The sequence below is a fragment of the Anopheles moucheti genome, chromosome 3, assembly GCF_943734755.1.
Source record: "Anopheles moucheti chromosome 3, idAnoMoucSN_F20_07, whole genome shotgun sequence".
In the NCBI taxonomy this organism is placed as follows: Eukaryota; Metazoa; Arthropoda; class Insecta; order Diptera; family Culicidae; genus Anopheles; species Anopheles moucheti.
This window is the reverse complement of record NC_069141.1, coordinates 91,198,887-91,224,008: the sequence shown is the minus strand read 5'-3', so window position 1 is coordinate 91,224,008 and position 25,122 is coordinate 91,198,887. Positions and strand designations below refer to the sequence as shown.

Genomic DNA, 25,122 nt, shown 5'->3' with positions numbered 1-25,122 from the left:
GGTAAATTAAAAAAAAACGGAGTATTAGATATACTTAATGACAGAAAAACTTAAGTTAACTGTATAGTATTAAGAAAAAAAGAATCATACTAAACCGTACACAAAATAGATTACAAAACGTAAGACAATTGTGTGTAATAACTAACACATTTAATCATCAGAATCAAAAAAAGTAAACAAATGCATTAAATCCAAAGAAAAAACATTGAAATATTTGAATGTATTATATATATACATATATTGAAATCGTGCTAGTGTAAATAAAAGTGTGTATAAGAAATGCATTCATAAGAAACAATAAAACGTACATTTTCTAAACTAAACCGTTAATATAATTCTTGGTAAACTGTGCTGTTATTCCATATTTTGTAGAAAGATAATTGTATTGTTGAATAACACATACATGGAAAAATTGGGTTCTACAAGACGGGCGAGTATTTAATTTTGAATAAAAATGCATAATCGTACGGTTTATAGTATGCTGCCAACAGTATGGTAGTACCTTACGAGGTTAAATTTGAGATCATGCACACTTTCATTCATACCATTCATACTAGTAGTTTGATATTTAATGCAACAATTTCAGATGAACAAACATCCCTTTATAAAAGTGAAACGCGGACCATCAAAGTTTTGTAGAAAGAACCTCTCTCTCTCAAGATATTTTCCTCATTATTCCTATGCCAACGATGATATGACGTTTGGACCATATGTGTCACCTCTTTAAAGCATTTTACCATTTGTTATAATATGTAAAGAATGTTGGAAGACACAAGGCAACAAAATACTTCATTATTCTGCCACCAAGAAAACAAAAAGCGAAACATTATTCTCACGAGATATTGGGAATAAAAATCTATGTTCGGAATTGCAAGCGTCGATACGCCTAAGGCCACAGAGCAGCGTTTATAGTGTTTTCTTACATATAAAATGCATTATATTGTTCAACATATATCACACGACTATCGATAGTAGGTATACTAAATCAACACTACACTATCAACCAATAAAATGAATAAAATTTTTTAAATCATCCCACTTCGTACATTTCAACCTCTGCATTAAACGCTACTGGCATTACAAGCATGCCTGTGTCAATGTCAACTAGTTAATGATTTGCTCTTTATTGGCTCAGTAGTGACATGGGTTGGTGGCAATAAATAAAATAGTTGCATACAAATTGCCTGCACTGCACTATACCAATAAAACCTTCATCTTTCAGTTTCTCCTGTTAATTTGGCAAAAATAAACGTTTAACCTTTTTTAATCACTTTTCCTAACAATTTTCATCACTTCCGAGCACACGTAAATGTCAATAGGCTGTTTTGATTACTTTTCCTACCCAATTCCTAAATCTTCATATTTCAAAAGAATCATAGTGGAGATATAATTAGTTTTGCGTGAACCAGAAATTAGTTTTTATTTCCCTCGTTCTCCCAATTCGCAATTCGGTAACGTTGATGTACAACACGTATCAAACGTTATGCGAAAAATTGTAGACTGCCCACGGTAAACAACTTGTCGTAAATTTAATTGATTTATGCTAACCATAAATAATTATAAAGCACGTTTTATGTTACCGTTCTTATATGTATGTTGCTTAGATTTTTAGTTCGCTAAACTACACTACGAAAATGAGTAACAGTATGACGATCGTTACTAAGAGGCAAATCGCTATCATGATTTTTTTCTGGAAAATAAAAAGAAAACAAAAACGAAGTAAGGTAATGTTCAATTTTACACATGCATTAATTATGCCCAGTCCCAGCACCATTTGTAAACTATTTTGTTAATAAAGACTAGTATTATTAATTGTTTCATTAGAAATATTGCAAATGTTAAGCAATCGGCATGCTCTTCAATGTTAGGAAGAAGGATTGGCTTGATAAGCGGCAGCCACATCGAAACAAAGTTTAATTTCAAACGTTATGTTTATGATTTAGACGGTTGTGATTTTTCATCTGCATGTAGTATGTAACGTAACAATTAAAGTTCTTTATTCTATGTTGCGTTCTAAACTGGTATCTTATCTTGTATTGGTCCAAACATTTCATATCGTGTGTCAAGATTTTTAAAACTTGCCTTGGTGTTTCTATCTTTCAACTAAACATATATATGACGACATTGTAGACAATCCAATATCGTCAGAACCTACCAATTTTCAATTGTGAGCACTTTGCTCTCTCCGATGTAAAATCGCACTATTAGTTATGCACGATATGTGGAGTTACGTAAGGTAGATCGCCAAGAATACTACTAAAATGATGATCGCTATTAGAACACAAATAGCGATCCAAATTTTTTTCTGGAAAACAATAATAAAGGAAATAGATATCAATAAGTAGTGTTATTATTCCGCAGAGACGTACAGAGATAAGCAATCTTATTATAATGGATTTTCCACCATTTCATATGATGCCTACTTAATATCCGATCCCAGTTACCGATTTCGGCATAAGTATTCTGTTACACAAATAACACTTAAAATTGTAACACATGAAAGTATGGGATAAACAATGACAAAACCCATCCTCACAGTACACCAAACAAAGGTAAAACTAAATTCAATTTTTTGCACACCAAACGTAACAAATTGTACATTTGCATACCCAATGTATCACTTTGAGCACATAATTTGATATCACAGAGCACATAATATTTTCATTTTCTTATTCAAATATCCAAAACTTTTCAAGCCAGTCTGTAAGATCGTTTCCGCACAAAAACAACATTTTAACAAGCCCCACATGACACAAACACTGCAAATAAGCGACACAAATACCTGTTCGGAATTGATTAGTATAGACAAGTAATGGTTTAATATCCACGTCCGTATCTTGTTGAGTTTTTGATGTATTATCAAGGCATTTCCACGTGACATGTAAGGAAACACTTGAGATATACTAACTAACCGGAAAACCCAGCCAATACTAAGGTCATTATTAGTATGCTTAGTTGCAGAGGATTTGTTTCAACATATACCAACCGGCAATGAACCAAAGTCTTGCAGACGTACCTTTCTGGCTTTGGCCATATACTTGACGGCTTGGACCAAATCTTGTTGCCCCGTTGTAACGTAATCCCGACTGTTTTCCACATGGTACTCAATTCGGTCCACCATTTCGCCCTTTCGTCCGGAGAAGACGATGGTTGCGTATCAGGTACACGATGAACGGCATCAGCACGATACAGGTTGGATGTCGAACGGGCCAAGATCCCCATGCCATCACAACGATCATGCAGTTGCACACGCTCGTCAAGGATTCGGTTTGGGGATTGGGTACGTTGGTACCAGTTTTTATTCACATTGGTTCCATGAACAGGGGAATCGTATTCGTTTTCGTACAAGTGCAGCAAATCGGATGAGGATTTGGATTTGGTGCGATTCATAGAGGAACAGTGGGATTGGGAAAGACCATTTTTGGTGTAGAATGGTTGGTTGGATAGGAATGTGTGAGTAGTTAAACGATCACCGGTGTAAGCAGAATAAGCACAATTGCGGGAAGTAGAAATACCGACAGTCGACCCGGATGCGGATGCAGTATCGTTGGTGGCATTGTAGTCGCCATATTTCCGCAGAGAAGACAAACTCGGCAAAACCCGCAAAGGGAAAAGAACATAATACATAATTGTAGAGAGATTGCATAATCAGAATTTCATTTCAAAATAGCCAGAAAAAAACCGGAACCATGGATTATCCGTTAGCAAAGAGTGTAGAGGAGATCCAGTGTCACGAAAGTTCATTATTACATTTGGTCGAAAGTTTCAATTATGGTCAGTCGGTGGAGATTAGTAATACAGGGATTGAATTGCAGTACACACATTCATTTTGTCATGTTTTATCCATTCACACACACACATACAATGTTAATAAACATATAGTATTCAAGCGAGTATAGAAGTAGCAAACAATAGTAAGAGTAGAGATGCAACCAAAGCGTAACATTAGTTACAGATCGATAGCAAATGTAGCATGCATGGTTATAATAGAAGCATTATTGTTAAGTGCAATTAGTAATGTTGTATATAAAAGCATAAACCAAATTAAGTTATTTCCCCCAAAATTGTATTTATGATTAACAAACAACATTCAGGTAAGTAAAAAGGACCAAATGAACGGAAGGATTGTACGGGATTGATAAGGGGAGATTGATCGAGATTTTTCACATGTTTGCATGGCACAGCAGAAAACCAGATCAATTTTCATGACGTGAGGCATACATAACACAACGATGATGGAGGGATCACAGGGATGAAATCAAAACAATGTATGGAAAGAAAGAGAAAAAAACACACAACATTAGTATAAGAGTCGGTAGATTTACTCACCCGGCGGGCTTTGCTTTGATATTTAAGCGCTTTCTTTGTGTCTTGTGTCGCTGTTTGAACATAATCCATTGCATGTTCGACGTGATATTCTATACGATCAATCATTTCACCCTGAAGGAGAAGGAGGTAGTATGTTTTGCATGACATTTTGTTTCACAAACTTATCATAACCAGTGAGCAAATTTGATAATTTGTATATACTACAAGTGTCTTGCGATGTATTTACTATTGCCGTATTCTGGTTTGTTTTACATAAAGTTTGCTGATCACACGTGAACATTCTACGATCACACGTGAACTGCTGTGGAATGTGCGTATGGGATTTACTCTGTATGGTTTGACAAAATATTATCAGCCATGACAACTTTTTACACAAATGTTTACAGTGACCTTGATTCCATAGCTCACAGGATAGAAAACATACGACTAGTAAGTAAACACACACACACACACATAGAAATAGAGTGCGCCATGGTCAGGTGAGTCAGAGGAAATGCAGCAATTTGGTCAAGTATTACACAAAAATACAACACATGGATGTTCCATTGAAATACATAAATATTACAGGGTACACAACATTTACATAGACCTAGTTTTGTCCGATATCGATAATTCGATTTTACATTTACAATAGCGTTAGATTTGAGCTTTGATAATACAGGATAGTGAAAATGGGACAGATAGAGTGATAGAAAGAACCACAGAGTTATAACTATCCATTCATCAAATGCATTACGTAGCAATACAACACAATCAATGTAAAACAGATAAACGAATCTGTTTTGAAATTAATACACAAAAGTGCGACATGATCTCTTCCACACGTTTAAAATACATTCCGAAATCAGGCAGTTTTCGGCAAAACACTTCCATCGGTGTTACTCCTTCCTATTGTTTGTACAATTTCAAATATAGCATATACTCAGGAATACTTCGTCGATGATACTCGGGCGTGTTTAGGATCGTTATACTACTAGCGCTAGCATATTCAGTAGCCAGCTCTGTAAGGTTTCTAATCATTTCTAGCAGCTCCTTAGCCTCCAAAGTAGCGCTTGAGGATCAACGCAAAGTCCTTATGTCAGCTGATGCACAAAGTGCACCAGTTTAACCTATTTTTCACATGACATCTGCAACTGAGAGCTGTATGCAACAACACCGTCGAACCGGTTTAAAGTTCCACGGTGTTGGAACAGCTGTCAGGCGATATAAGGGAACTCGTCGGAAATTATGGGAAGCATAGCATACTATATTCATTTCATTCGTTATAAATGGTGATGTAAACGTTATAATATTCTATCCCAGTGGACGGAATTAAATGCATTGAAATAAAAATTAGTACTAAACAAATCATAGTGCATTACTTAACAGGTTAAAAAAATTATGTATTATATAATATGCATCACGAATTGGAAAAAAATAAATATTCAGTTTAGTTTCATTTAATTTTTATCCGATAGTTGACCAGAACAATAATTTATGGCCAAATAAACAATTGACAAACATTAAATGCCGAATAACCTGCAGAGAACAAATCGTTACATTTAATTGGCATATTCAATAATTGCTTTAATATTTTTATCACTATACAGATGTATCAAGATGAGATGAATGATTGCGAACTAAATATTTATCAATCATGACATTGGAGAGGCTCGAAGGTCTTAATGCCAATATACGCGTTGTTCATGACCATACAGAACGGACATTTTAAGGAGCTCTATACGAAATCGAAGCTAGTGTAACATAGAATAAACAAACACGAGCAGGTGATATGTAAAGCATGCATATAAATTGTCCACCTTACCTGACTTTCAACCAACATAGCCATATCCATGAACATATCATGCAGTTCCCTAATTGAATTTTCCAATTTTATAATATCTGCATGTCGAGCTTCGATATCGGCCAGTGTTTGCTTGGCTTGCTGAGTCTCCATGATGATCTACAGTGCAGGAAGAAAACGCAAAACATGCAGTTAGAATCACGTTATTACACCCAACTGTTGCAGGTGACTGGAGAAATAATGCCATGAACTGTATCCAGCACACTCCACGAATATTCAGATCAAATCGTTTACCCCCTGCGTGAAGACGGCCGAATTTCCCTGCTCCAACATTTCCTCGAGTTCCTCGTTTGTTGTTGCTCTACCCGCTGCAATGACACAGTTTTAAAATAATCGATTGGTTACAATCTCGGTACTATTTCTGCTGCTGTTTGCGTGTGCGCCACTAACTAATTTCCAGTTGTCGTTGTATTCTTCCTTTGCAACGCTCTCGATAGTCGGTCTGGGTCCGGTTGTACTCCGTCATGACCTCGACGAACTTGCGCGACAGCGCCGAATGTTGCGTTTTTCGTATCCTTAGATCAGCATTCGACTTGCTCTGCTGCTCTTCCTGCTCAATATTTTGCTCGATTCCCTGTTTCAGAACAGATATAACAAGAACAAATATAAACCATCGTATGTTTTAGACGACCAATGTAAATTTTATTCCGTTTATTCCATACCTTAAGTTTCCCTCTTACTCTGTTGGCAGTTTTTTTAATGTCGGCCATGAGGTCTTCAAGTTCTTGTTTGGTTTCTGCAAAAACAAACGGAAACATTTTAGTTGGTTGCTGATCGTCCTCCACCGCGCCATATTCCACAAGCTTACTCTCATCTGACTGTGGAGCCGACAGGATGGCACTGTGTTTCTTCTTCACTTCTTCGACATTTGCCTGAATTTTGTCGATCATCATCCGTATCTCTTCCACCTCTTTAAAGAAGTCTTCCATGAAGCTGCCCTCCACCGGCACAGCCACATCCTCGGGCATATCCTCATCATCGCTCTGTGCCTGTTATAGCGTAGATAAACAAATCGGAAAAGAGAAAACATATGTATCATGTATGCGTGATTGGAAAACATTGTATACCTTTAAACCATCGTAAAATTATAGCCTCATACTACCAAAAGAATAGAAAAATGCATCACAAATAGAGAGAAACAAAAGTAAAAATTTATTTCAATATATTAACGCCAAGCAATCCCCGCCTAATAGTAACTGATCGTTTAGAAAAAGAGAATTACTTTAACACATCTTCATTACAAATGCATTGAACCAATGCCATCATCCGATGCGCCAAAATAGCACATGCATGATCGTGTACAGATCATGCACGAGATAATTAGGACCGTACATCCGTACATATTATTAATAAAAACTTCTAATCCCAAACAATACATTCACCTTCTACTACCCAACCGCACTTTTACTTTTCAAAAGCCGCACCCTTCTCACGGCGAGGAATACCACAGAGTCCATATACGACCGACATTTACATTAACGTTCAACATGCCCCCCACTAGCTGCTACCCACTTAATAATCAGCGTGCGAGCGTGCGTGGGGGACGTTCGTCGGTAATGTGTCCACAGAACAGCGATCTGTGGAAAAGGCTTCTTTCATTGTTCCCTAGCCCCAAAGTGTCATGCGCGCAAACGATTTGCAAAACTTTATCATCCTGCCTATAACGGAAAAAGGGGTGGATGATAATATGGGGTACGCGGCGGAGTCCAAATGTCATCGCGTGCAGTCGTCAATATTGGTAGCTTGTACACAAAAAAAACATTGTTACGAGGCACCAGACGCCTCCATCAATAAGCGACACATTTTTTATTTAATTATGCCTTTTCGTACATCGGTTTGGAACTCAAATGCTGTGGCTTCTGTACAATATAACGCGTGCGAATCAAATGAACAGTACAGATAAAAAGAAACATTTTGAAGTTCGTCTCGAATTGTTTGTACTAGCACACAAATATATTTATTGTTCTGAAGAATAAATATTTATGTTTCTCTCTCTATGGAAAGATCAGTAGCGTGGTTGAGGGCAGTAACCGCCAATCCAATTCACTAATATTGATTTAGTTTTGCCAAAGTTGCCAAACATGTCCTTGGAGTGCATAATCCATGACGTCAATAACCATTGAGAATATGCGTTAGCGACTGCTATGGGGCTCTAATGACGTCGGTCGATTCCGTTGGTTTGACAATATCAGCTTTCCAAACCCCAGCCTCGACCATATCAATAACTTCCTACGCATACACACAGCCACATATTGCTGACTTTTGCGGCAACTTTCATAGAAAAAGTAAATAATCGTTTATCAACACATAGAAAAGGGAAATGTCCATATTAATAAACATCAGACACAACAAATTACGCAAATTACAACTGTTTGAATGAGCAAGGTTTCTAATGTGTGTACGTAAAATATCATACTACAATGTTTTTGTTTTTCATGGAAAATTGAGATAATGCCATTTCATATCAATATCCTTCTTACGAAGTACCAGGCGTCTCCATCGTACTAGTACGATCTTTGTCACATTATCTACGTTTTGGTAAATAATTTGTTATTCATATGAATTTACTCCTGGATGTTTCTGTTGAATTATATACTAAAATACATATACAATTAAACGTAAGCAACGGAAATTTTGAAATTATTTAATTGTTAAAATACGTTCATTCTTAACAATGCTCCAAAAATGCCACATTAGCAATCCAATGGATTCTGTAACCTGTATCCTGGTTGTTAATTCCTTTTTCTATTATCCCTTTTCTGAATCTACTTTAACTTTAAGACACACAAAATAGCATCTTCATTCATAGCATAATGATAAAGTTTCCTATAAATAGCTGACATACAAAGAATGTCTCTTCTCCGTCATTTTAGCCGCCCCGCTGGTCGTGGTAAATCGGAAAGTACAGTTTTAGAGAACTGCTTAATATTTTATGAGCTGCCACTCCTAGGCCAACAGCATCGCTAGCATCATTTGTTTGCTGCATGCCTTTCTGCTTAAAGCAAAGTCCCCATTTACACCAATACTTAAACCCCTGCAGTGCTATTTTTTACATGCCTGATGTTTGATGAGAGTTTTTTTCTGTTCGAGTAGCACGGCCAAACCCTATTGCTTTTATCGTGCGAATAATTAAACGATGAAGAAGCACTGAATTTTTATTTTCATCCGCTCTTCAATATAAGAGAACGACGCGTGTGTAAACATCTTCTGTAAGCCGTTTTATATTAATTTCGGTTCTCATTCATTAAGTGATAGCCAATTTTAATCAAAACTTTAATATAACATCGTTCTGCTAATTGCGGAAGAGTGTCTATGAAAGAACGTTTTTTGTTAAGAAAGACGGGTAACAGAGCGATCAAGCGTAACCACATCATATGCAATTAAGACAAACAATCGAAGGAATTCATTCTTCCGAACTCAAGCTATTCAGCTTCCCGCCCTGCATGTAATATTATCCACAAGAGCACAATGAGTAAATTGTTTTTGCTTGACCAGTACCAACGCAAATGTGGTAGGTATTCGATCCATAAAGCTTTAAATCAAATTTCTCATATCAAAAGCGTTTAAGAATTGTGAAACTTTTGACTGCAGAGACAAGTTTAGCAAAAAGTTGCAAACACATACAATATCTTTTCTTCAACAATGTTAACAACATGTTAATGTTTATTGTCTTAAAGCAAAAGCTTGAGCAAAAAATGTCTTTTATAAAACTGAAACATTGAACCCGAAGGTCCAGAATACAATTATTCACATCTTAAACGAAAAGAAAGGGAATATCCAACGCAGGAACAGGAAACTCTTCACCGGAATGGTCATCAATGCTGTTGCATAGAGAATCTGAGCTACTGATGAGTATAAACAATGCGGAAGGAATAGAAAAGCTTCGGATTGAAGTCTCCCGGATCAAGTATCGTATAGTTCCTCCCACGTGATATGGCGCGTTATCATTGATGATTTTTTTTATTAATCTCGGCGACAACACTACATTTACAACAGAATGCTATAGCATGCGCAGTGTCCAACATCAAACGCGCTTGTGTGTGTGTGAAATAGAAAAGGAAAAAATAGAGAGAGAGAGAGAGAGAGAGAGAGAGAGAGAAGCAGAAAAAGAAAGAGAATCACACAAACCGCGTCGACGATCTTCATTGAGGGAATGTTGGCGTTCATGGTTCCACCTTTGAAATTAACCTCATAACCAAGTAATCAACCCACCGCTTCAGTACGCGGTATGGGGGCCTCCGCCCAAACCAAAGACGAGAAAAAAATAAACCGTCAACATCCCGTCGATTTTTTTATCCGGCTTCAATTTCGAACGCCTTCCTCACACCTGAGAGGCCAAAAGGAAACGCACCTTAACGCTCTCCTCACACCGATATGTGTGTCGGCGGCATCATGCAAGACCGAAGAAGCAGGTTCACGATACCAGTGCGCATGATCGCTGACGCGGATAAGTGTTGCAGACCAATTTCGCTTCCTCTGACACACACACTCACATATGGACACATACCATTCTGTCGTCCTTCCGCCCACCGATCTATAACGCATTGCGGTATTCCTGACAAACGACAAAGAGGGAATTCTTGTTTTTAGGGAAGGAAACGCACAATTCGTACCACTATAGGGAAAGTTCACTTTGACCAGCTCGTTCCCGTGTCGTGGTGTCTATTTGCAAAAAAAATCCTTCCCTAAACGATTCGATACCATACCCCACATTTCGCAACCCCTCCTATTTCCCGTTCGTACAAGCTGAATGTGGTAACCTTGCAGAGAAAGCGAGTATTGACAGTAACGAAATATAATTCCGAGAGAGTTCCGCGTGCGATCTTGAACTTTGTTCGCCCTTGACCGTTACGGATATGGCGGAGCTGGTCTGAACTCAAAAGAATCCGAATTTTGGACAATTCAATAATGCTAACCTTCGCTCTTCGTTGAACTCTCTGGAAACTCAACATTTTGAAGTGTGTGTTTTTTTTTATTATCAAATTCCTTAAAATACAAATAAATCAATTAATTTCCCCAAACAACGAAAGCCACATGCTATTACGGTTCAAATAGGGTGTAGACGTATGGAGTGCACATTACAGCAAGGGCATCTGTGAGGTCGTTTGCGTCTATATATGGAACACGATGCCGAATGCTCCCATTACAAACTCAATGTAATGTATGGAAGATGTGTTCAATGCGTTGAACGATCATTCGATAGATAGCCAGTTGAAGGCAAGTCCGAGTACTTCATTACTGTGAAGTTCTAGCGATAGGAATACTTTCTTAGCATCCATTCCACAGCTGCTCTCAGTGATTATTGAGCCAGTTCTGCCTCATCAGTCATCTTTTTGCAGTGGTTATTATTATGTTACTGTTCTTCGAACCTTCACGCAGACTGTTGGCATGCCACACAATTGCAAAATTCATCCAAGCCTCTTATCACACTCGCGCCGCCTCACATACTCGGGGTGTCATTTGCGAAGCTCTGACGTTTTTCGTGGAGCTTTGCTTCGAAGGTTTGATTTATTTTTTAGAAAAATCCATAGAGATAAAACACTTGTACGTTCTGTTCGGAGGCTATCTTACCCACCATTCATTGCACTATTACCCATACATGACCCTGTGTGTTTGTTCACTCTCGCCGGTCGTAATGGTATGGCAGATAGCGCACTACGAACCCGCAATACATGGTGATATGGAGTCTATCAGTTTTTTCCGACACCACCTAATCTGTTCATAGTAACGAACCTAGCCATAGCATGCTGAGGGGGAAATTTTAATACCACAAACTTAACACACCCGTAGCACTGTGACCGAGGTACCGGGTGTCACATCAATCAACAAACAACCAAAAGCAAATTCCCGAGACTCACGGATGGTGGTGATGACAAGTGATGTACGCACACAGGCAACATAAACTGGAAGATGATTCATCGGGAGCATTTACTTGCGGGCGCGGTTACATTTCAAGGTTTGAGATGGTCATATAGCTTTAAACCCGTACATGGGTGCTTTTAGCAATAGAGATCAACAAAGTGCTATAGAAGAAGCAACAGAGCCGGTCCATGAATCACCTCCACGTTCAGTTGCATCAACCGTTTTGAGTATGAGCAAGTTCGATTTTAACAAAAAAAATAAAAAATGTTGACATCGGCAGTTTACTTACATTCCTTTTCTCAATAGGAATTTATCACCTCACATTACCGGATGATCAACAGAGACGTATAGTAGGAACATCGAACTTTAAAATTTTGGTTACAGATTTACAGATTTTGGAACAGATCAAAACATCAACGTGAAGTATACTCATTAGTAAAATAACCTTTAAACGGAGTTTTAACACATTTGTTTCAAATGTTGACATAAAACTTTAATATCTAGTTGATTGTTAAATATAACACTGATTCAATAATAGTTAGCATGCACAATGATGTCATTTCCATCAGGCAAACACATAAGTTGGAAAGCAAACATTTAGTAAACTCACCTTCTTTTTAAACACATATCATAAACAATGATGCAAACATAAAGTGGTACAAGTGTACAAAGCAGAGCAGAAACCAAAAAAAGTATAACATTTTCCTTCAAATAATTCCCAAACATCATTTTAGGACGGTCGGACCCTCAACAATTCTTTAAACACTGATAGGTTTCATTTATGCAAATAAAACAATGCGAAGAAATATAACCTTACAAAACCTTAAATGTTCAAGCCTTTAACATGCAAAACAAAACAACAAAAAAAACAAAAACCAATTATCAACAACAATGCGCAACTTAACAAAAGAAGGAAGCAGAACAAGAGCAAGAAAACTGTAAACTGTTACGCAAAATCGAAGGTGAACTAACCTCTATATCCTTTAGTTATTTATTCACATTGTACAATACAGTGTTGATGGTGGTTTTTTATTATTATCATTTTGGTTTTTGTTTCCATTAGATTGCACAACAAAACACATCCACAAAACCACAAACGATTACACACATTCAGATGGACACGATAGCAGGAAGATGATTCATATTTGGTGGTGGTGGTTGATGGTTCATTTTGCAGTACAGGTAGAAGTAGTAGTAGGAGTAGTAGTAGTAGTAGTTGTAGTAGTAATAGTAGTTACAGTAGTGGCGGTAGTACAGGAGGTAATTGTTGCAATTATGATGATGATGGTGATGGTAGTAGTAGTAGTAGTGATGGTGGTAGTAGTAGTAATATCAGTAGTAGTAGTAGTAGTAGTAGTAGTAGTAGTGGTAGTAGTAGAAGTTGAGAAATACAGAAATAGGTATGAAAATAGAACATTAGAAAACATTTATTTGTACATTTATTTACAACAATCATCAAATAGGGGTGATTACAAATGATGATTATATCTCACAGCTAAGCAAATTGATTACAAACTAAAAGAAGAAAATGATAGAACGATGTAATACACTAGGATATAACCTATGGGATATTCGATTTAAAGCTACAAACATGACAATCGATGCATTCGAATTCAATTACAGATGAATCGGATAATAGCTGAAAGCAAAGTTGGCCCATTGCCTTCCGAAACTACTATTAGAAGAGGTGAAAACGGTATTATGTCTGTTTTTCTTCATAGGTGCAGGATAATCAAATGTCAATCTCATCATTTTTCTAGAAATATGTCTCTGTTTTACTGGTGTAATTTTATGATCTATATTGGTTCTTTCATGTTTTGTGTCATTATGCTCAAAAGCATTTCAATCACTAGTTTTGTTTTATATTACATAGATTATGATATGGGCAGAAATACATGGTTAAATGTGGTCATTATGTCTGTAGTTCTAGCATAGACCCACACACATACACTGACCCGTGTGAATTCGTTGCTTAACACACACATGCCATCCGACATACGTTCGTTTAAACGATCAACATTTCAACAACGACATTAAGTACAACAACTTATACCACATATTGGATTACACATAGAACAACAACAAAATTTACAACATACATACACATATATACTTTTATATATGAAGCCACAAAAACAGCACATTTATATTACAAAAATAAATACATTCATTCAATCGGATGTTCCACTATTCGTACAGGTGAAATGATGGGGTATTATATATCTCGTCCAACAGATTAGGACACAACGTCTACAAAGCTGGACACGTGTTGGATTGCCATTAATAGTTCAACACCCAGATAATTTGCTCTTACACGAGACGCATAGGCAACCTGTTTTATGAAATGATTTTACCCCTGAGCTGTTGCTGTTGCTGTTGCTACTTTAGTGCTGCATAATTTAAATCTTACATACATCTGCCCTAAAAGAGTATCAGTGTAACACATCACACATTGATTAGTACACATTACCCTACGGCATTATTGCCAATGGCGTTTGTTGGTATATGCAACCACTTCTGCCAATGCTTTCGCTCTCATCTCTTCGAGCATGCAAGCGCAATGGATAAGTGGGGCTAAAAAAGCAATACTTTAATCACTATCGCATTAAGGGCTAGGGGCACTGCAGTAAATCTGGTCTACATGTCTCTCTGTTGGTTATGTAAACGGTTCTTCTTCTTAAAGTCTGACTAAAGTCTGAATGACTTTACTACTAGGAAATCAAATACCTACCAATGTTGGTATAAACAGTTAAAAACCAAAAAAGGTTCTTTCTCGTGCGATCCGCGGGACGGGCGGACGGCGATTTCGATCGATCCTACCGAGAGATGCATACGGATAATCAAAATCCTAGATCTGCGCGGTCCAGCGAGGAATAGACCAACCGTGCACAAGACCGAACATCGACTCATATGACCGTGAAAATGTCCGTCGATGAGCAACTTAAATTTGCCACTTGGGATTGTGATTAAAGTAATATTTTTTCTAACCCCACTTATCTATTGCGGTAGCACACTCGAAGGGATGAAAGCGATCGATGGTTGATCAAAATTCCAAAACATTGACGAAGGTAAGGGGATTTGGTACAGACATGAGGGTCAGTTGTGATTCGATCCACAACCCACAAAACCGAGGACCGTGGAAGGTACTGCTTCAGCATAGTAAAAGGAATGTATAAAAAAGCTATTTTCATTTGCATTTGCAACAAGAAAATGTTCCGAGATAAACGGTTGGATCCGTGGTGTAGGCAAGTGACGTCTGACAAAAAAGGGAGATTAGTTGTCGAATATGCATATTTCTGGCAGGCTATTGACGCGTATTTGCGTAGACACAGCAAACGCTCGCAGACGCCTGCCGCTACGATGGACCCATTTCGACCAACAGCACTTGACTCTTCGTTCGATAAAGGTCTACACACCCTTGATGAGTAAGCAAAAGGGAAGAAAAACAGTCCGCGATGAGGAAATCTGTTCATTGATTCCTTTCCGCAAATTCATTCGCACATTTGCGTACATGGGAATGGGGAAGCGAATGTCTTTTTCTGCAGGATTTACCGCCACTACGCACACGCACAAAGGCGTTGCTAAACCCCAACCAGCCAGCTATCTCTCAGTTCGTCCGCGTGGAAATCTCCTTATCGTGTGTATCGGAGTGACCGGAAGAAAGGTAGTGTTTCAGTAGGTTGGATTCCATACAACAGTATTGCGACACACACCATCATCCCATCGTCCTGGTGAATTTTCACCGCCGATGCTGCAGCAGTACCACGTCAGGAAAACGATACTCTCTTTCGGGTTCTTTCGATTTTCCTCTTATTCCTATCCCTTGCTTGCCTTCTCTCTCTATCTCTCTCTCTCTCTCTCATTTTCTCTCGCTCTTAGTCTCTTTACGTTCAGACTTTTCATGTCAAATGTTCCTTAATACATCGGAGCACTGCGCAGTCGCAATGATAACACACCAAGAGACAAAATGTGCTTTTTAACGAATGAAATTCATCTCCAATAGAATTTCTTCTATTGTTTGCAACAATTAAAACTCCATTTGAATGCAACTTTATATATACGCATTTTTGTCGCTTTTAAGTCTTTGTGTAATTTTTTTACTGACTTTAAGGCTAGATTTTTTATGAAACAAATCGTTTGATAGTTCATTTCTTTTACGCAGCTATGTAGCTTCATAACAGGTTATAAATACTACACTATTCCAAATCATCTTCACTTCCTGTAACGTATCACGCAATGATACCCAATTGAAAGTCCGCTTGAAAATCACCAGAATAATTGTCTAACGATTCATGTTTGGATTTGGAGAATACGTTAACGAATCAAAAGGATACTTATTTTCAGGAAATACCTTGAAAGTAATTCCATTGATGAGTGGAAATCCTAGGATGAGAATAATTGATCGATCAACACACTAATGTGGACAAAAACACTGCATGATTCGCCTTTTTCATTCATGAAATAGTGCACAGTACAGTGTCAACTGCCTGTTTCAGCTAAAAAGAGACAAAAGAGCGAATTGTGTGGGTGTGCATGTAACAGCAGCCTCGATGATTCCCGATGGATAGTAGAAAGGATATCCTGGGGTGTTTTACTCAGAAATACCGGTGGGCAAACAAAAACGGGCGCTTTCGTCGTCTGAAACCTTTTCGGGTGGTGATAATCGCATTGACTGTTAACCGACCTGATCCAATTTTAAAATGTCTGCATATCTTGAATATTGATAAAAACAACATTTTAGTTTCAACAGAGTTTTAGTTTCAGACAGAGGGAGTGAAGGAAGGAAGGAAGGAAAGAGAGAGAGAGAGAGAGAGAGAGAGAGAGAGAGAGAGAAGCAAATTGATAGTGAGAGAAAAAAAATCGTAAAAAGTACACCAAGTATTTACCATTCCACATATCAAGCATTGGGAAAATCATCCACTCTCATTAACGTTTTCATTGCTATCCTATCAGAAAAAAACCAATCAGTACCGAAAGGATTCCTATTTGGCACCGGATCTCGCATTTGGAAGAAATTATGGATAAAAAAGCTTTTCGAGTCTCACGTCCCGTGTCTTAGACTGCTGCAATTTAAATCACCTAATCTTGCGGGAATAAAAGGCAAGAGGTCCTTGAAGCCAGAGAAACCGCACTGAATTGAAAAAGGGGTTCGCGATGAAAACTCGCAAGCGCAAGAGCGGCCACATTCTTGCTACTAAGCCGCGTTCATGACGATGCATTAGTATGTGGAGGGAACGTGCTACACCACGGACCATGGGTGTTAGATCTTTCTGTTATAAGACATGGTCTGAGCGGAACAAGTAGGGGTTTCCTCCGATTAATCTTCTTTTTGCTGCCTCCAATTCTTCCACTTCCGACTAGTGTTAAAATTGAGAGAAAGAGTGCTAAAAGAGCAAGCCTCTAGGCAAGCCACCTAACATGCTCACCCACGAATTGGCACTACGATGCGAGTGGTTTTTGCACCGTGAGCATCACAAAACACGAACGCAACAGCATGGCAAAGAGCGCATATTCTCAAGCCGCCAAGTGGCGTATATAGACGCTGCTGGTTTCGGGAAAAAGGAACAGTTTCTTTGAATCCTGTGTGTCACGAATGGGCCGCCTCCTATCCCTGCCCGCGTCACTTTCTCTTTTCTGTTCTGACCGAGAGTGTGCAGACCCCCCCCTTTACGATAATATTCGGGTGGGGTCGATTTTCCAATGCGTCCCTAGGAACAAAATCCGTTAGCGGGGATGAACCAAATGAACTTTCCGATTGACATTTAACTCCCCTAGCACCTATGGAATTGTTGACAGCGCCTAGTAGCGTTTAATGTTAAAGGATACTAGAAAAACTATTACATTCGTACTAATGGTACTAAAATGCGAGGAAAATCATAACATGATATGTTTGGTCTGTTTTTGTTTTTCGTGGCATAAAAAATTATCACCCAAAATCTATGTCATAAAAATATGTGTATGTTTTTCTTTTATGCCGAACGTTATACACTGCAATGGGTAACTAAAGAAGAGGTGCTTTATAAAAGGATAAAATCAAGATCTAACCTAAACCACGCTAGTAACGATTAAAATTAAAGGAAGACCTACCGCTTGCAGAGCTGCTAATCTGTCCTTCGTCATTTTGACCGCTTCTTATCGCCGGTGGCTCCCTCTACGCACTTCCTGCTGGGGGGAATATGTGTGTACACCGTATGTACGGGCGTAAATATGTTGTGTCGCTGTGTGCGTGCGTCGGAATGTCCGTCTGTGTGTCCTCTAATATACTCTATCGGAGATTTCCTTGGTTGTCTGCGTTGTTTTCCGTAGAAACCAATAAACTTCTACTTATTTCGGCAAGAAGAATCACCCCCTCGTGCCTGAATCCACCGACTCCTTTGTTCACCTTCTGCACCAGACAAACCGGAGAACCACCACCCGTTTTCCTGACCGTCTCTTCGATCGATCAACAGTCGCGTGTGCTCTAGTTTCCCGTTTGGTTGATGAGGTGAACAACGGTATATTGGGACTGCCGGACGGGCCGTGACATAGGACAAGGGGACAAGGTACAGTAACACCAGGATATCTGCAGGTCCGCGGTCTCCTCGTCGTCTACAGCACCGACGACCTCTGTTAGCACCACTGTAAAACCTTCACACTCTTTCGCACCTTTGCACCACTCTGCACCTACACGGCTGATGGAGAAGATAATGGATAAGAATTCAGGCTACTACCTTTAGGCGAGCTACTACGTTTTCGACCACTGCACATGATGGTGATTGGCACACCCTGCGTTTATGCAGTATGCTGTTGCATTGTTATGTTCGAATGGCCACTTTTTCAACTACACGCCATCTCGAGATTTCGCTTTGCACCAATGACACATCATGCACGAAACGAAGGAGCACCACCCTCACCACAATGGCAACTTCAGCGGTAAACCGTGCGGGGGTGTTGCCATAAAGTGGCCGTCACGAAGGGGTGTGCCCTTTCCATCGTGCTTTGCTTTTTGGACAGAAAATACCACGAGACACTAGTGTTTCCAAGAACAATTTTCACGCCACAGAGGCTGCACTTTTTATGGTAACTAATATTAAGAACTAAGAAAATAACTTTTCAGGGGCCGATTGAACAGCACAGGGCGTTAATTAGTTAAGGAAGAGGGATGATTCGGCAGATCAATCGAATCGAATTTTCAACTTCCGACGAGGATCACTAACTGTGCGTCATCACGACGGAGGCTAGGGCAAATTTAGTTTGTTACAACAGACACACTGCATTTTCTTCTTCAATTTTCACCAATTCTACCTTTCATTGCCACACTGCTGCGCTACAGTATTTAACAATCGCCGCCACACAAGGGCTCCGGTGGAAAAACTAACTTCTTATGGTGAAAATCGATATCTTCACGCGACGACGACACCACGCGTACTCGTCGAATGAACTGCTCGAATGTCGTAATGCAGCATTATCAAGTGTTTTTCTCACCGTTCAAATGAGCCTGCGTGTGCGATATTACAGGGTTTCAGGTTTGGTAAATTTCGACATGGTTTTGAACATGATGTGATTTTTTCCGCAATAGACTACAAAAACCAAAACATATGCCTTTTTCTTTCGATTGAAACTTGAGGACTTTTAAAACAAATAAACGACGACCTTAACACATCTGCCTATCTGCCATCTCAGATGGGCAGTATCGATCACATGTCGAAGCGTATAAGGATTTCAGTACAGACTCAATACAAGGATACGAGGAAAATGTGTGTCCTCACATGACGAAACCAAGAGAAATATCTCGTCAATCACTTGAAAAGTGGTTATTACAACAAGGAACATTCAACTTCAGCTCTAATATTAAACACATTTTTTAGGAAACATTTAACTTTTCAACCAGATGTAAGGGATTTAAAAAACGTCTCGATAGTAGGGTAACTGTATCAATTATGTACAAATTTGTACAGCGTGTTCACAAAACCAGCGATTGTGATAAAAATGTTGAACCAAAATTCACTAAACAAGGATTTTTCTCATAGGTATACATTTTCTACATATTTTCCTTTCTAGATTATCTAACTTTGTCGTTTTTCTAAACCTCTCCTATGCACCAATTGTTGTGCTATAAGTGTACCAATTGGTGTGCTAGTCTTAAATCACTGTTAGAATCGACAGGAAGCAGTCCAGCTGACTCAAATTGTAAGAGTCAATATGAAACAATACAATAAAAGAAATATGTTTATTTATTGCACACTTAAACTTGGCAGTTCAAACTGGCAATATGAGTATAGCACGAAAATTGGTGCTTTCCGGTTTTCGCCCGTGCTTTCTACAACAATTGTTGTGCTATTTTTCAAATCGATAAATATTACCTAATAAATATAGTTGAATTGCCACAAACTGTGTTGTTTAAGCTTAAATGACTCATGAACGAATTCTAGAAATCATTCATCGATGACTATGCGCTCTAGTCTCACATGTATAACATGTTAAATTATGTGATGAAATTCATTTGGGACTGCAAATCGTTATGGGTTTTTCATATTTTAAATTTTTCTGACGATAGCACAACAATTGATACACTTACCCTAGTAACCCTGTATATTCTATAAAATGAGTCGAGCAATTCTCACTTTCCTCAGCGCTCTCTCGCTCTCACGCTCACGTGAATTCACACCAACACATTTGTCCTCCCGAATATGTAGGAAAAAATTAGCAACAAATCGCGAGCAATTATCGATTTTTTCAGTCAGCTACCCAGAACACACACTTCCAATCACACTGCATCGACTTCAAAGCGGAAGAATCGTTTGTACGGACAGCCTACGCGCAAGGAATTAGTCATCAAACACAGTTGATTTTCCACTCCCTACACTGGTGCATTCGATCGATCTAAACTTCAATTTATTGTCAAAACACTAGCCAGGTAGTTTGGCTGTTCCTAGACGCTCGCTTTTCCCATGAACACGCACATAATTCGCCAATCAACACCTTTTATCGCAGAAACATCAACTTTTCATGCTACCATTCCCACAGAAATACTTTTAAGGCCTTCGCCGAATGCAAACTCACACACAAGCATCAACGACAGCGCTTGACAGTATTGCTAACGTCTGTTGCAAACGTCTGATGTCATTCGTCTTCAGAAAATTTTTAAAATCTGCTGAGATGGTTGAAGTTTCCTTCACGAAAGCCGTTCCGATGTAATAAAATCATTACTTATATCGTTTTGTCTGTTTAACGTACTAATAATAATAATATAAGTAAACGATTAGCAGGTCCTGAGAGTAGTACATTATACAAAAATAAGTCTAACTTCAATTCGGTTGAACATACGCACCTAGGCGATCCGTCGGTGTATTGTTAGCGGTGCCGGTCTTCGCTCTTCAGGACCGGTTCAAAATCCCATACGGGCCAATCCTCTATAAACAGGATTATGGCAATGGGTAAATACAATCAAAGAATGCCGGAAATGGCCCGCCTAGACCTCCTGAGGTTGTAGTACCGATTAAATAAAAAATACTAACTTCAATTCGGTTAAACATATGCACCTAGGCGAACCGTCGGTGTATTGTTGGCGGTGCCGGTCTTCACTCGTCAGGACCGGTTCAAAATCCCATATGGGCCAATCCTCTATAAGCAGGACTATGGCTATGGGTAAATGCATTCAAAGAAAGCCGGAAATGGCAGGCCTAGACCTCCTGAGGTTGTTGTACCAGTGAAATAAAAAATACACACCTGTTATCATCTTGAAGCAATTCTCAAATGATACGCAGGTATTTGCATAAAACAAAATCTCAATCATAAAACACATACCGAAAGAACAAGGCACATGCCCAACTTCAAGCGAAACATGAAAAAATTATGTTCTATAATATTGATCGATTGTTTGGACTGCGATTGTTTTGGACTTCAAATAAACCAGCTTATGTTGCTTCTTGTACGGATCTTTATTATAATAGAATCAACTTTTTCTTCAAGACATCCGAGCTGCTTTCTCATATACGAAATATGTACTTCCTACATTTCGCCTTACGACCCCCACACGCATCAGTTCAATCGTTTAATACCAATGCTTGTAAGGTTTAAGAATATATCGCCAGTATGCTGAATTGAGGTGTACATGCTCTTAGTCGGAACATTCGGGAAAAATATAATCACCACACCACTACACCGCGGCGCTTTGCTTAACGAAAGCACGCTTTTCTCAAACAACGACAAAACTATCTCGAGCGCTTGTTACATGTTGTGTATGTGGAATCTTGCATGAGCTTCTGTATTTTCAATCTCCATTATATCTCCTAATCCTTCCATCGATACAGTAACATTAAAATTAAAGGGAACTCAAACATTCCTGCTGTCTCGTACGCCTATTTGCAAAAAACGGTGTAAAATTTACCGTTTCCAGCCCCTACCGAACCGATGAATGATGAACGCTCACAATATTTCGCTTCTGCACTAATCCCCCTAACTAATGCCAATTTGAACCAAGCAAAATGATGCCAATGCTGCATTAGCTTTACAATATCCTGTTGTTTTTCACAATGCTGCGTTCCAACGACGATTTATTTATCTGCTCTGCTCTTGAAACATTCTCCTGTGCCTGTTGCTGCCGTTCACCTGTTGCGTAGTTAGGTTCATTCTATTTTGGGATTAAGTGTACGCATCGTTCTACCTTCCTGTACGTTACTTTGCTAGCTGGATTTGAACCATATAAGAGACCTAACTGAAATTTCTTATTATGCAAATTACAAAAACACGATGGGCCATTTGTGTAACACCCGCTTTGCGAATTGAAAGGTTTACAAATCTTCGTCTTCGTCCGGCAGTGCCGTGGCCTGTGCTTCCTCCAAATCCTTCTCAATCTGTACTTGCCAATCCTTGTCCATTTTCACTTCCGGCGGAAGCAAGGCAGGCATTGCAACGAACTCAAGGTTAGGATCACCGACAAGTTTGCGAGCCAGCCACAGGAAAGGTTTCTCGAAGTTGTAGTTGGACTTTGCGGAAATATCGTAGTACTAAGGAAAATGGAAGGAAAAAGAGATCCAAATGAGCCAAAAAGCGTCTGGCGATGTAAACCGTAACACTACTTACCTGTAGGTTCTTCTTCCGGTGAAAAACAATCGACTTGGCCTTTACTTTACGATCCTTGATGTCTACTTTGTTACCGCACAGTACGATCGGGATATTTTCGCATACACGCACCAGATCGCGATGCCAGTTGGGGACATTTTTATAGGTTACACGAGACGTGACATCGAACATAATAATGGCACACTGTCCCTGGATGTAGTAACCGTCGCGCAGTCCACCAAACTTTTCCTGTCCAGCTGTGTCCCACACATTGAACCTAATCGCACCACGGTTCGTGTGGAATACTAGCGGATGCACCTCCACACCCAGAGTGGCGACGTACTTCTTTTCAAACTCACCCGTCATGTGCCGTTTGACGAATGTCGTTTTGCCAGTACCGCCGTCACCAACAAGCACACATTTGAAAGTGGGCATATCTCCTTCCGCCATTATTGATGATAATTGGTTTTTCCTAGTTGCAAAATAGGGTATTCAATGCAGAGCTTCCTTAAGAATGCGTCCTGTCTATGGATCGATCCGTTCGCTTTGGTATTCCACCAAGATCCTGAGTTCTTCTAGACGATATGATGGTCTTTGGACTGCATCCACGAAGAAAATAAGACACATATGAAAGGTGAAAAAGAAGTTGATATGAATAACAAGTTTTGACAATTCCCAGAATTCATTTAGTTTCAAGATAAATTACAACTGATACTTGTTATTTAATTTGCGAAGTCCATTGTGCATCCACAATGAAACAATACGAATATTTTCGTATTTATAAAGCGCGCAATGCGAAAAAATATTGCACCGGCAAAGGCAGTACTACTCGAGAAGCTTCTTCGAAATGACAGGCAATGTGGGGCGAAAGGAAACAATACATTTCCTCTTTGCTAACTTCATCCGGCGCTAACGAAGCGAATGAGATCATGACGGAAAAATTAATAGCCACCTTGGTTCACAATAAACGCTACCATTTCGGTCACCAAAAAGGATTCGCAGCTGGCACAATATTTGAACTACAGATATTGAAAAGCTCTATGTAAAGTCTATCCAAAACCGGCAGTACCAAATGCACCAGACGGAAGCTTATGTTGCGCTTTTTAGAACGCTATGCAGGGTTTTTTTTGCAATTAGTGCGCTCTTTCGTCGATTGCGATGACCTTCTCGAAACGGAATACAAATCTCACACAGCTAGCCTAATAAATAGTATGCTGTGATCAGAATTGACTTTCCATGAAACGAACTACGAAGCATTTGTGTAGGATTATCATCTCTAGAGGGCACAAACTGCACCAAATGCATACTATGAGACGTAAGCATTGAACTGCTATAAGCAAAGCAAGCGATGGTTGTCAAATTTACGGCACGCTTCTGTTTCTGCGCCAATAGTCCCGGTTGCTGCCGAGCGGTGCCTTTTGGCAGATGAACATGGTAACGAAATTCTAGTTCTCCAAGCGACACTCCAAGCATCACACAGATGTATTCGATGCGCGACCACATATCCGATGCCCACACGGTTACATATTTTAGTCTTTCCGTCATCTTCCAAGTTCGTCACATATCTGCATTGCCACCACTTCCCGACGCTAAAGCCGGCGTAGAGAGCTGGGGCCGATATTTTACGCAAGCAAAAATGCCCAATTTCGATGCACTTGCAACATCCCACTTGCACTTGCATACTTGTATTTTGATTTATAACTACTACGAAATTATCCTAGCACACTTAATCTCCAGAATTACACATCATTTGCACACTTTTTCGCTGTACTTACAGAGAGCAAGCTTGGCCACACGATGGAAAAACGCTCTAGATGACGACAGGAGCCCGGGTTCGCAAACGAAACGATGTCAGGAGGCGCGAAATGTGCGGCTATATTGACAGCTGTCTCGTTCTTGCGGCTCGCGGGAAATATCGCCGACAGAGAGGCACACTACAGGCGGAAATACAGCAAGCAAACTTTTGCTCTCAAGATAATCGAGTTGACAACTGTCGCCTTGTTCAATAAAAAAATAACGGTTTTCGAAAACATTTGGCTTGTACA

At 39.3% G+C, this 25,122-nt stretch overlaps 2 protein-coding genes across 6 annotated transcripts in view; both read right to left on the bottom strand.

The window, feature by feature from the left end:
* Nucleotides 1-21,038, bottom strand: part of LOC128303465 (syntaxin-1A) — a 29,770-nt gene extending 8,732 nt beyond the window's left edge. The window contains exons 1-9 of one of the 5 annotated variants that reach the window (XM_053040431.1): nt 20,996-21,038; nt 18,122-18,705; nt 6,981-7,161; nt 6,835-6,908; nt 6,563-6,746; nt 6,407-6,480; nt 6,134-6,271; nt 4,330-4,440; nt 900-1,690 (exon numbers count right to left, since the gene is read on the bottom strand). In XM_053040431.1, the coding sequence (XP_052896391.1) occupies nt 1,622-1,690; nt 4,330-4,440; nt 6,134-6,271; nt 6,407-6,480; nt 6,563-6,746; nt 6,835-6,908; nt 6,981-7,161; nt 18,122-18,154 (864 nt within the window). In that variant the 5' untranslated portion in view covers nt 18,155-18,705; nt 20,996-21,038 and the 3' untranslated portion in view covers nt 900-1,621. Of the gene's footprint in view, nt 1-899; nt 1,691-2,155; nt 2,306-3,016; nt 3,128-4,329; nt 4,441-6,133; nt 6,272-6,406; nt 6,481-6,562; nt 6,747-6,834; nt 6,909-6,980; nt 7,162-18,121; nt 18,706-20,995 lie in introns of those variants that run through there. The other 4 variants (XM_053040432.1, XM_053040429.1, XM_053040430.1 and 1 more) reach the window with 4 other exon arrangements.
* A 1,210-nt stretch (nt 21,039-22,248) lies between these two features.
* LOC128300407 (GTP-binding nuclear protein Ran) lies at nt 22,249-24,988 on the bottom strand. The gene is made up of 3 exons (XM_053036448.1): nt 24,853-24,988; nt 23,099-23,676; nt 22,249-23,022 (listed from the first exon to the last, which is right to left on the bottom strand). The coding sequence occupies exons 2-3, from the start codon at nt 23,525-23,527 to the stop codon at nt 22,807-22,809; spliced, it is 645 nt and encodes a 214-aa protein (XP_052892408.1). The 5' UTR covers nt 23,528-23,676; nt 24,853-24,988; the 3' UTR covers nt 22,249-22,806.
* Between the last annotated feature and the right edge of the window lie 134 nt (nt 24,989-25,122).

Bases quoted from the DNA above. Each gene is read 5' to 3' on its own strand.
- LOC128300407 (XM_053036448.1), bottom strand. From the start codon at position 23,527: ATGGCGGAAGGAGATATGCCCACTTTCAAATGTGTGCTTGTTGGTGAC. The intron at 23,023-23,098 runs GTAAGTAGTGTT...CATTTTCCTTAG, and splicing joins ACCGGAAGAAGAACCTACAG to TACTACGATATTTCCGCAAA.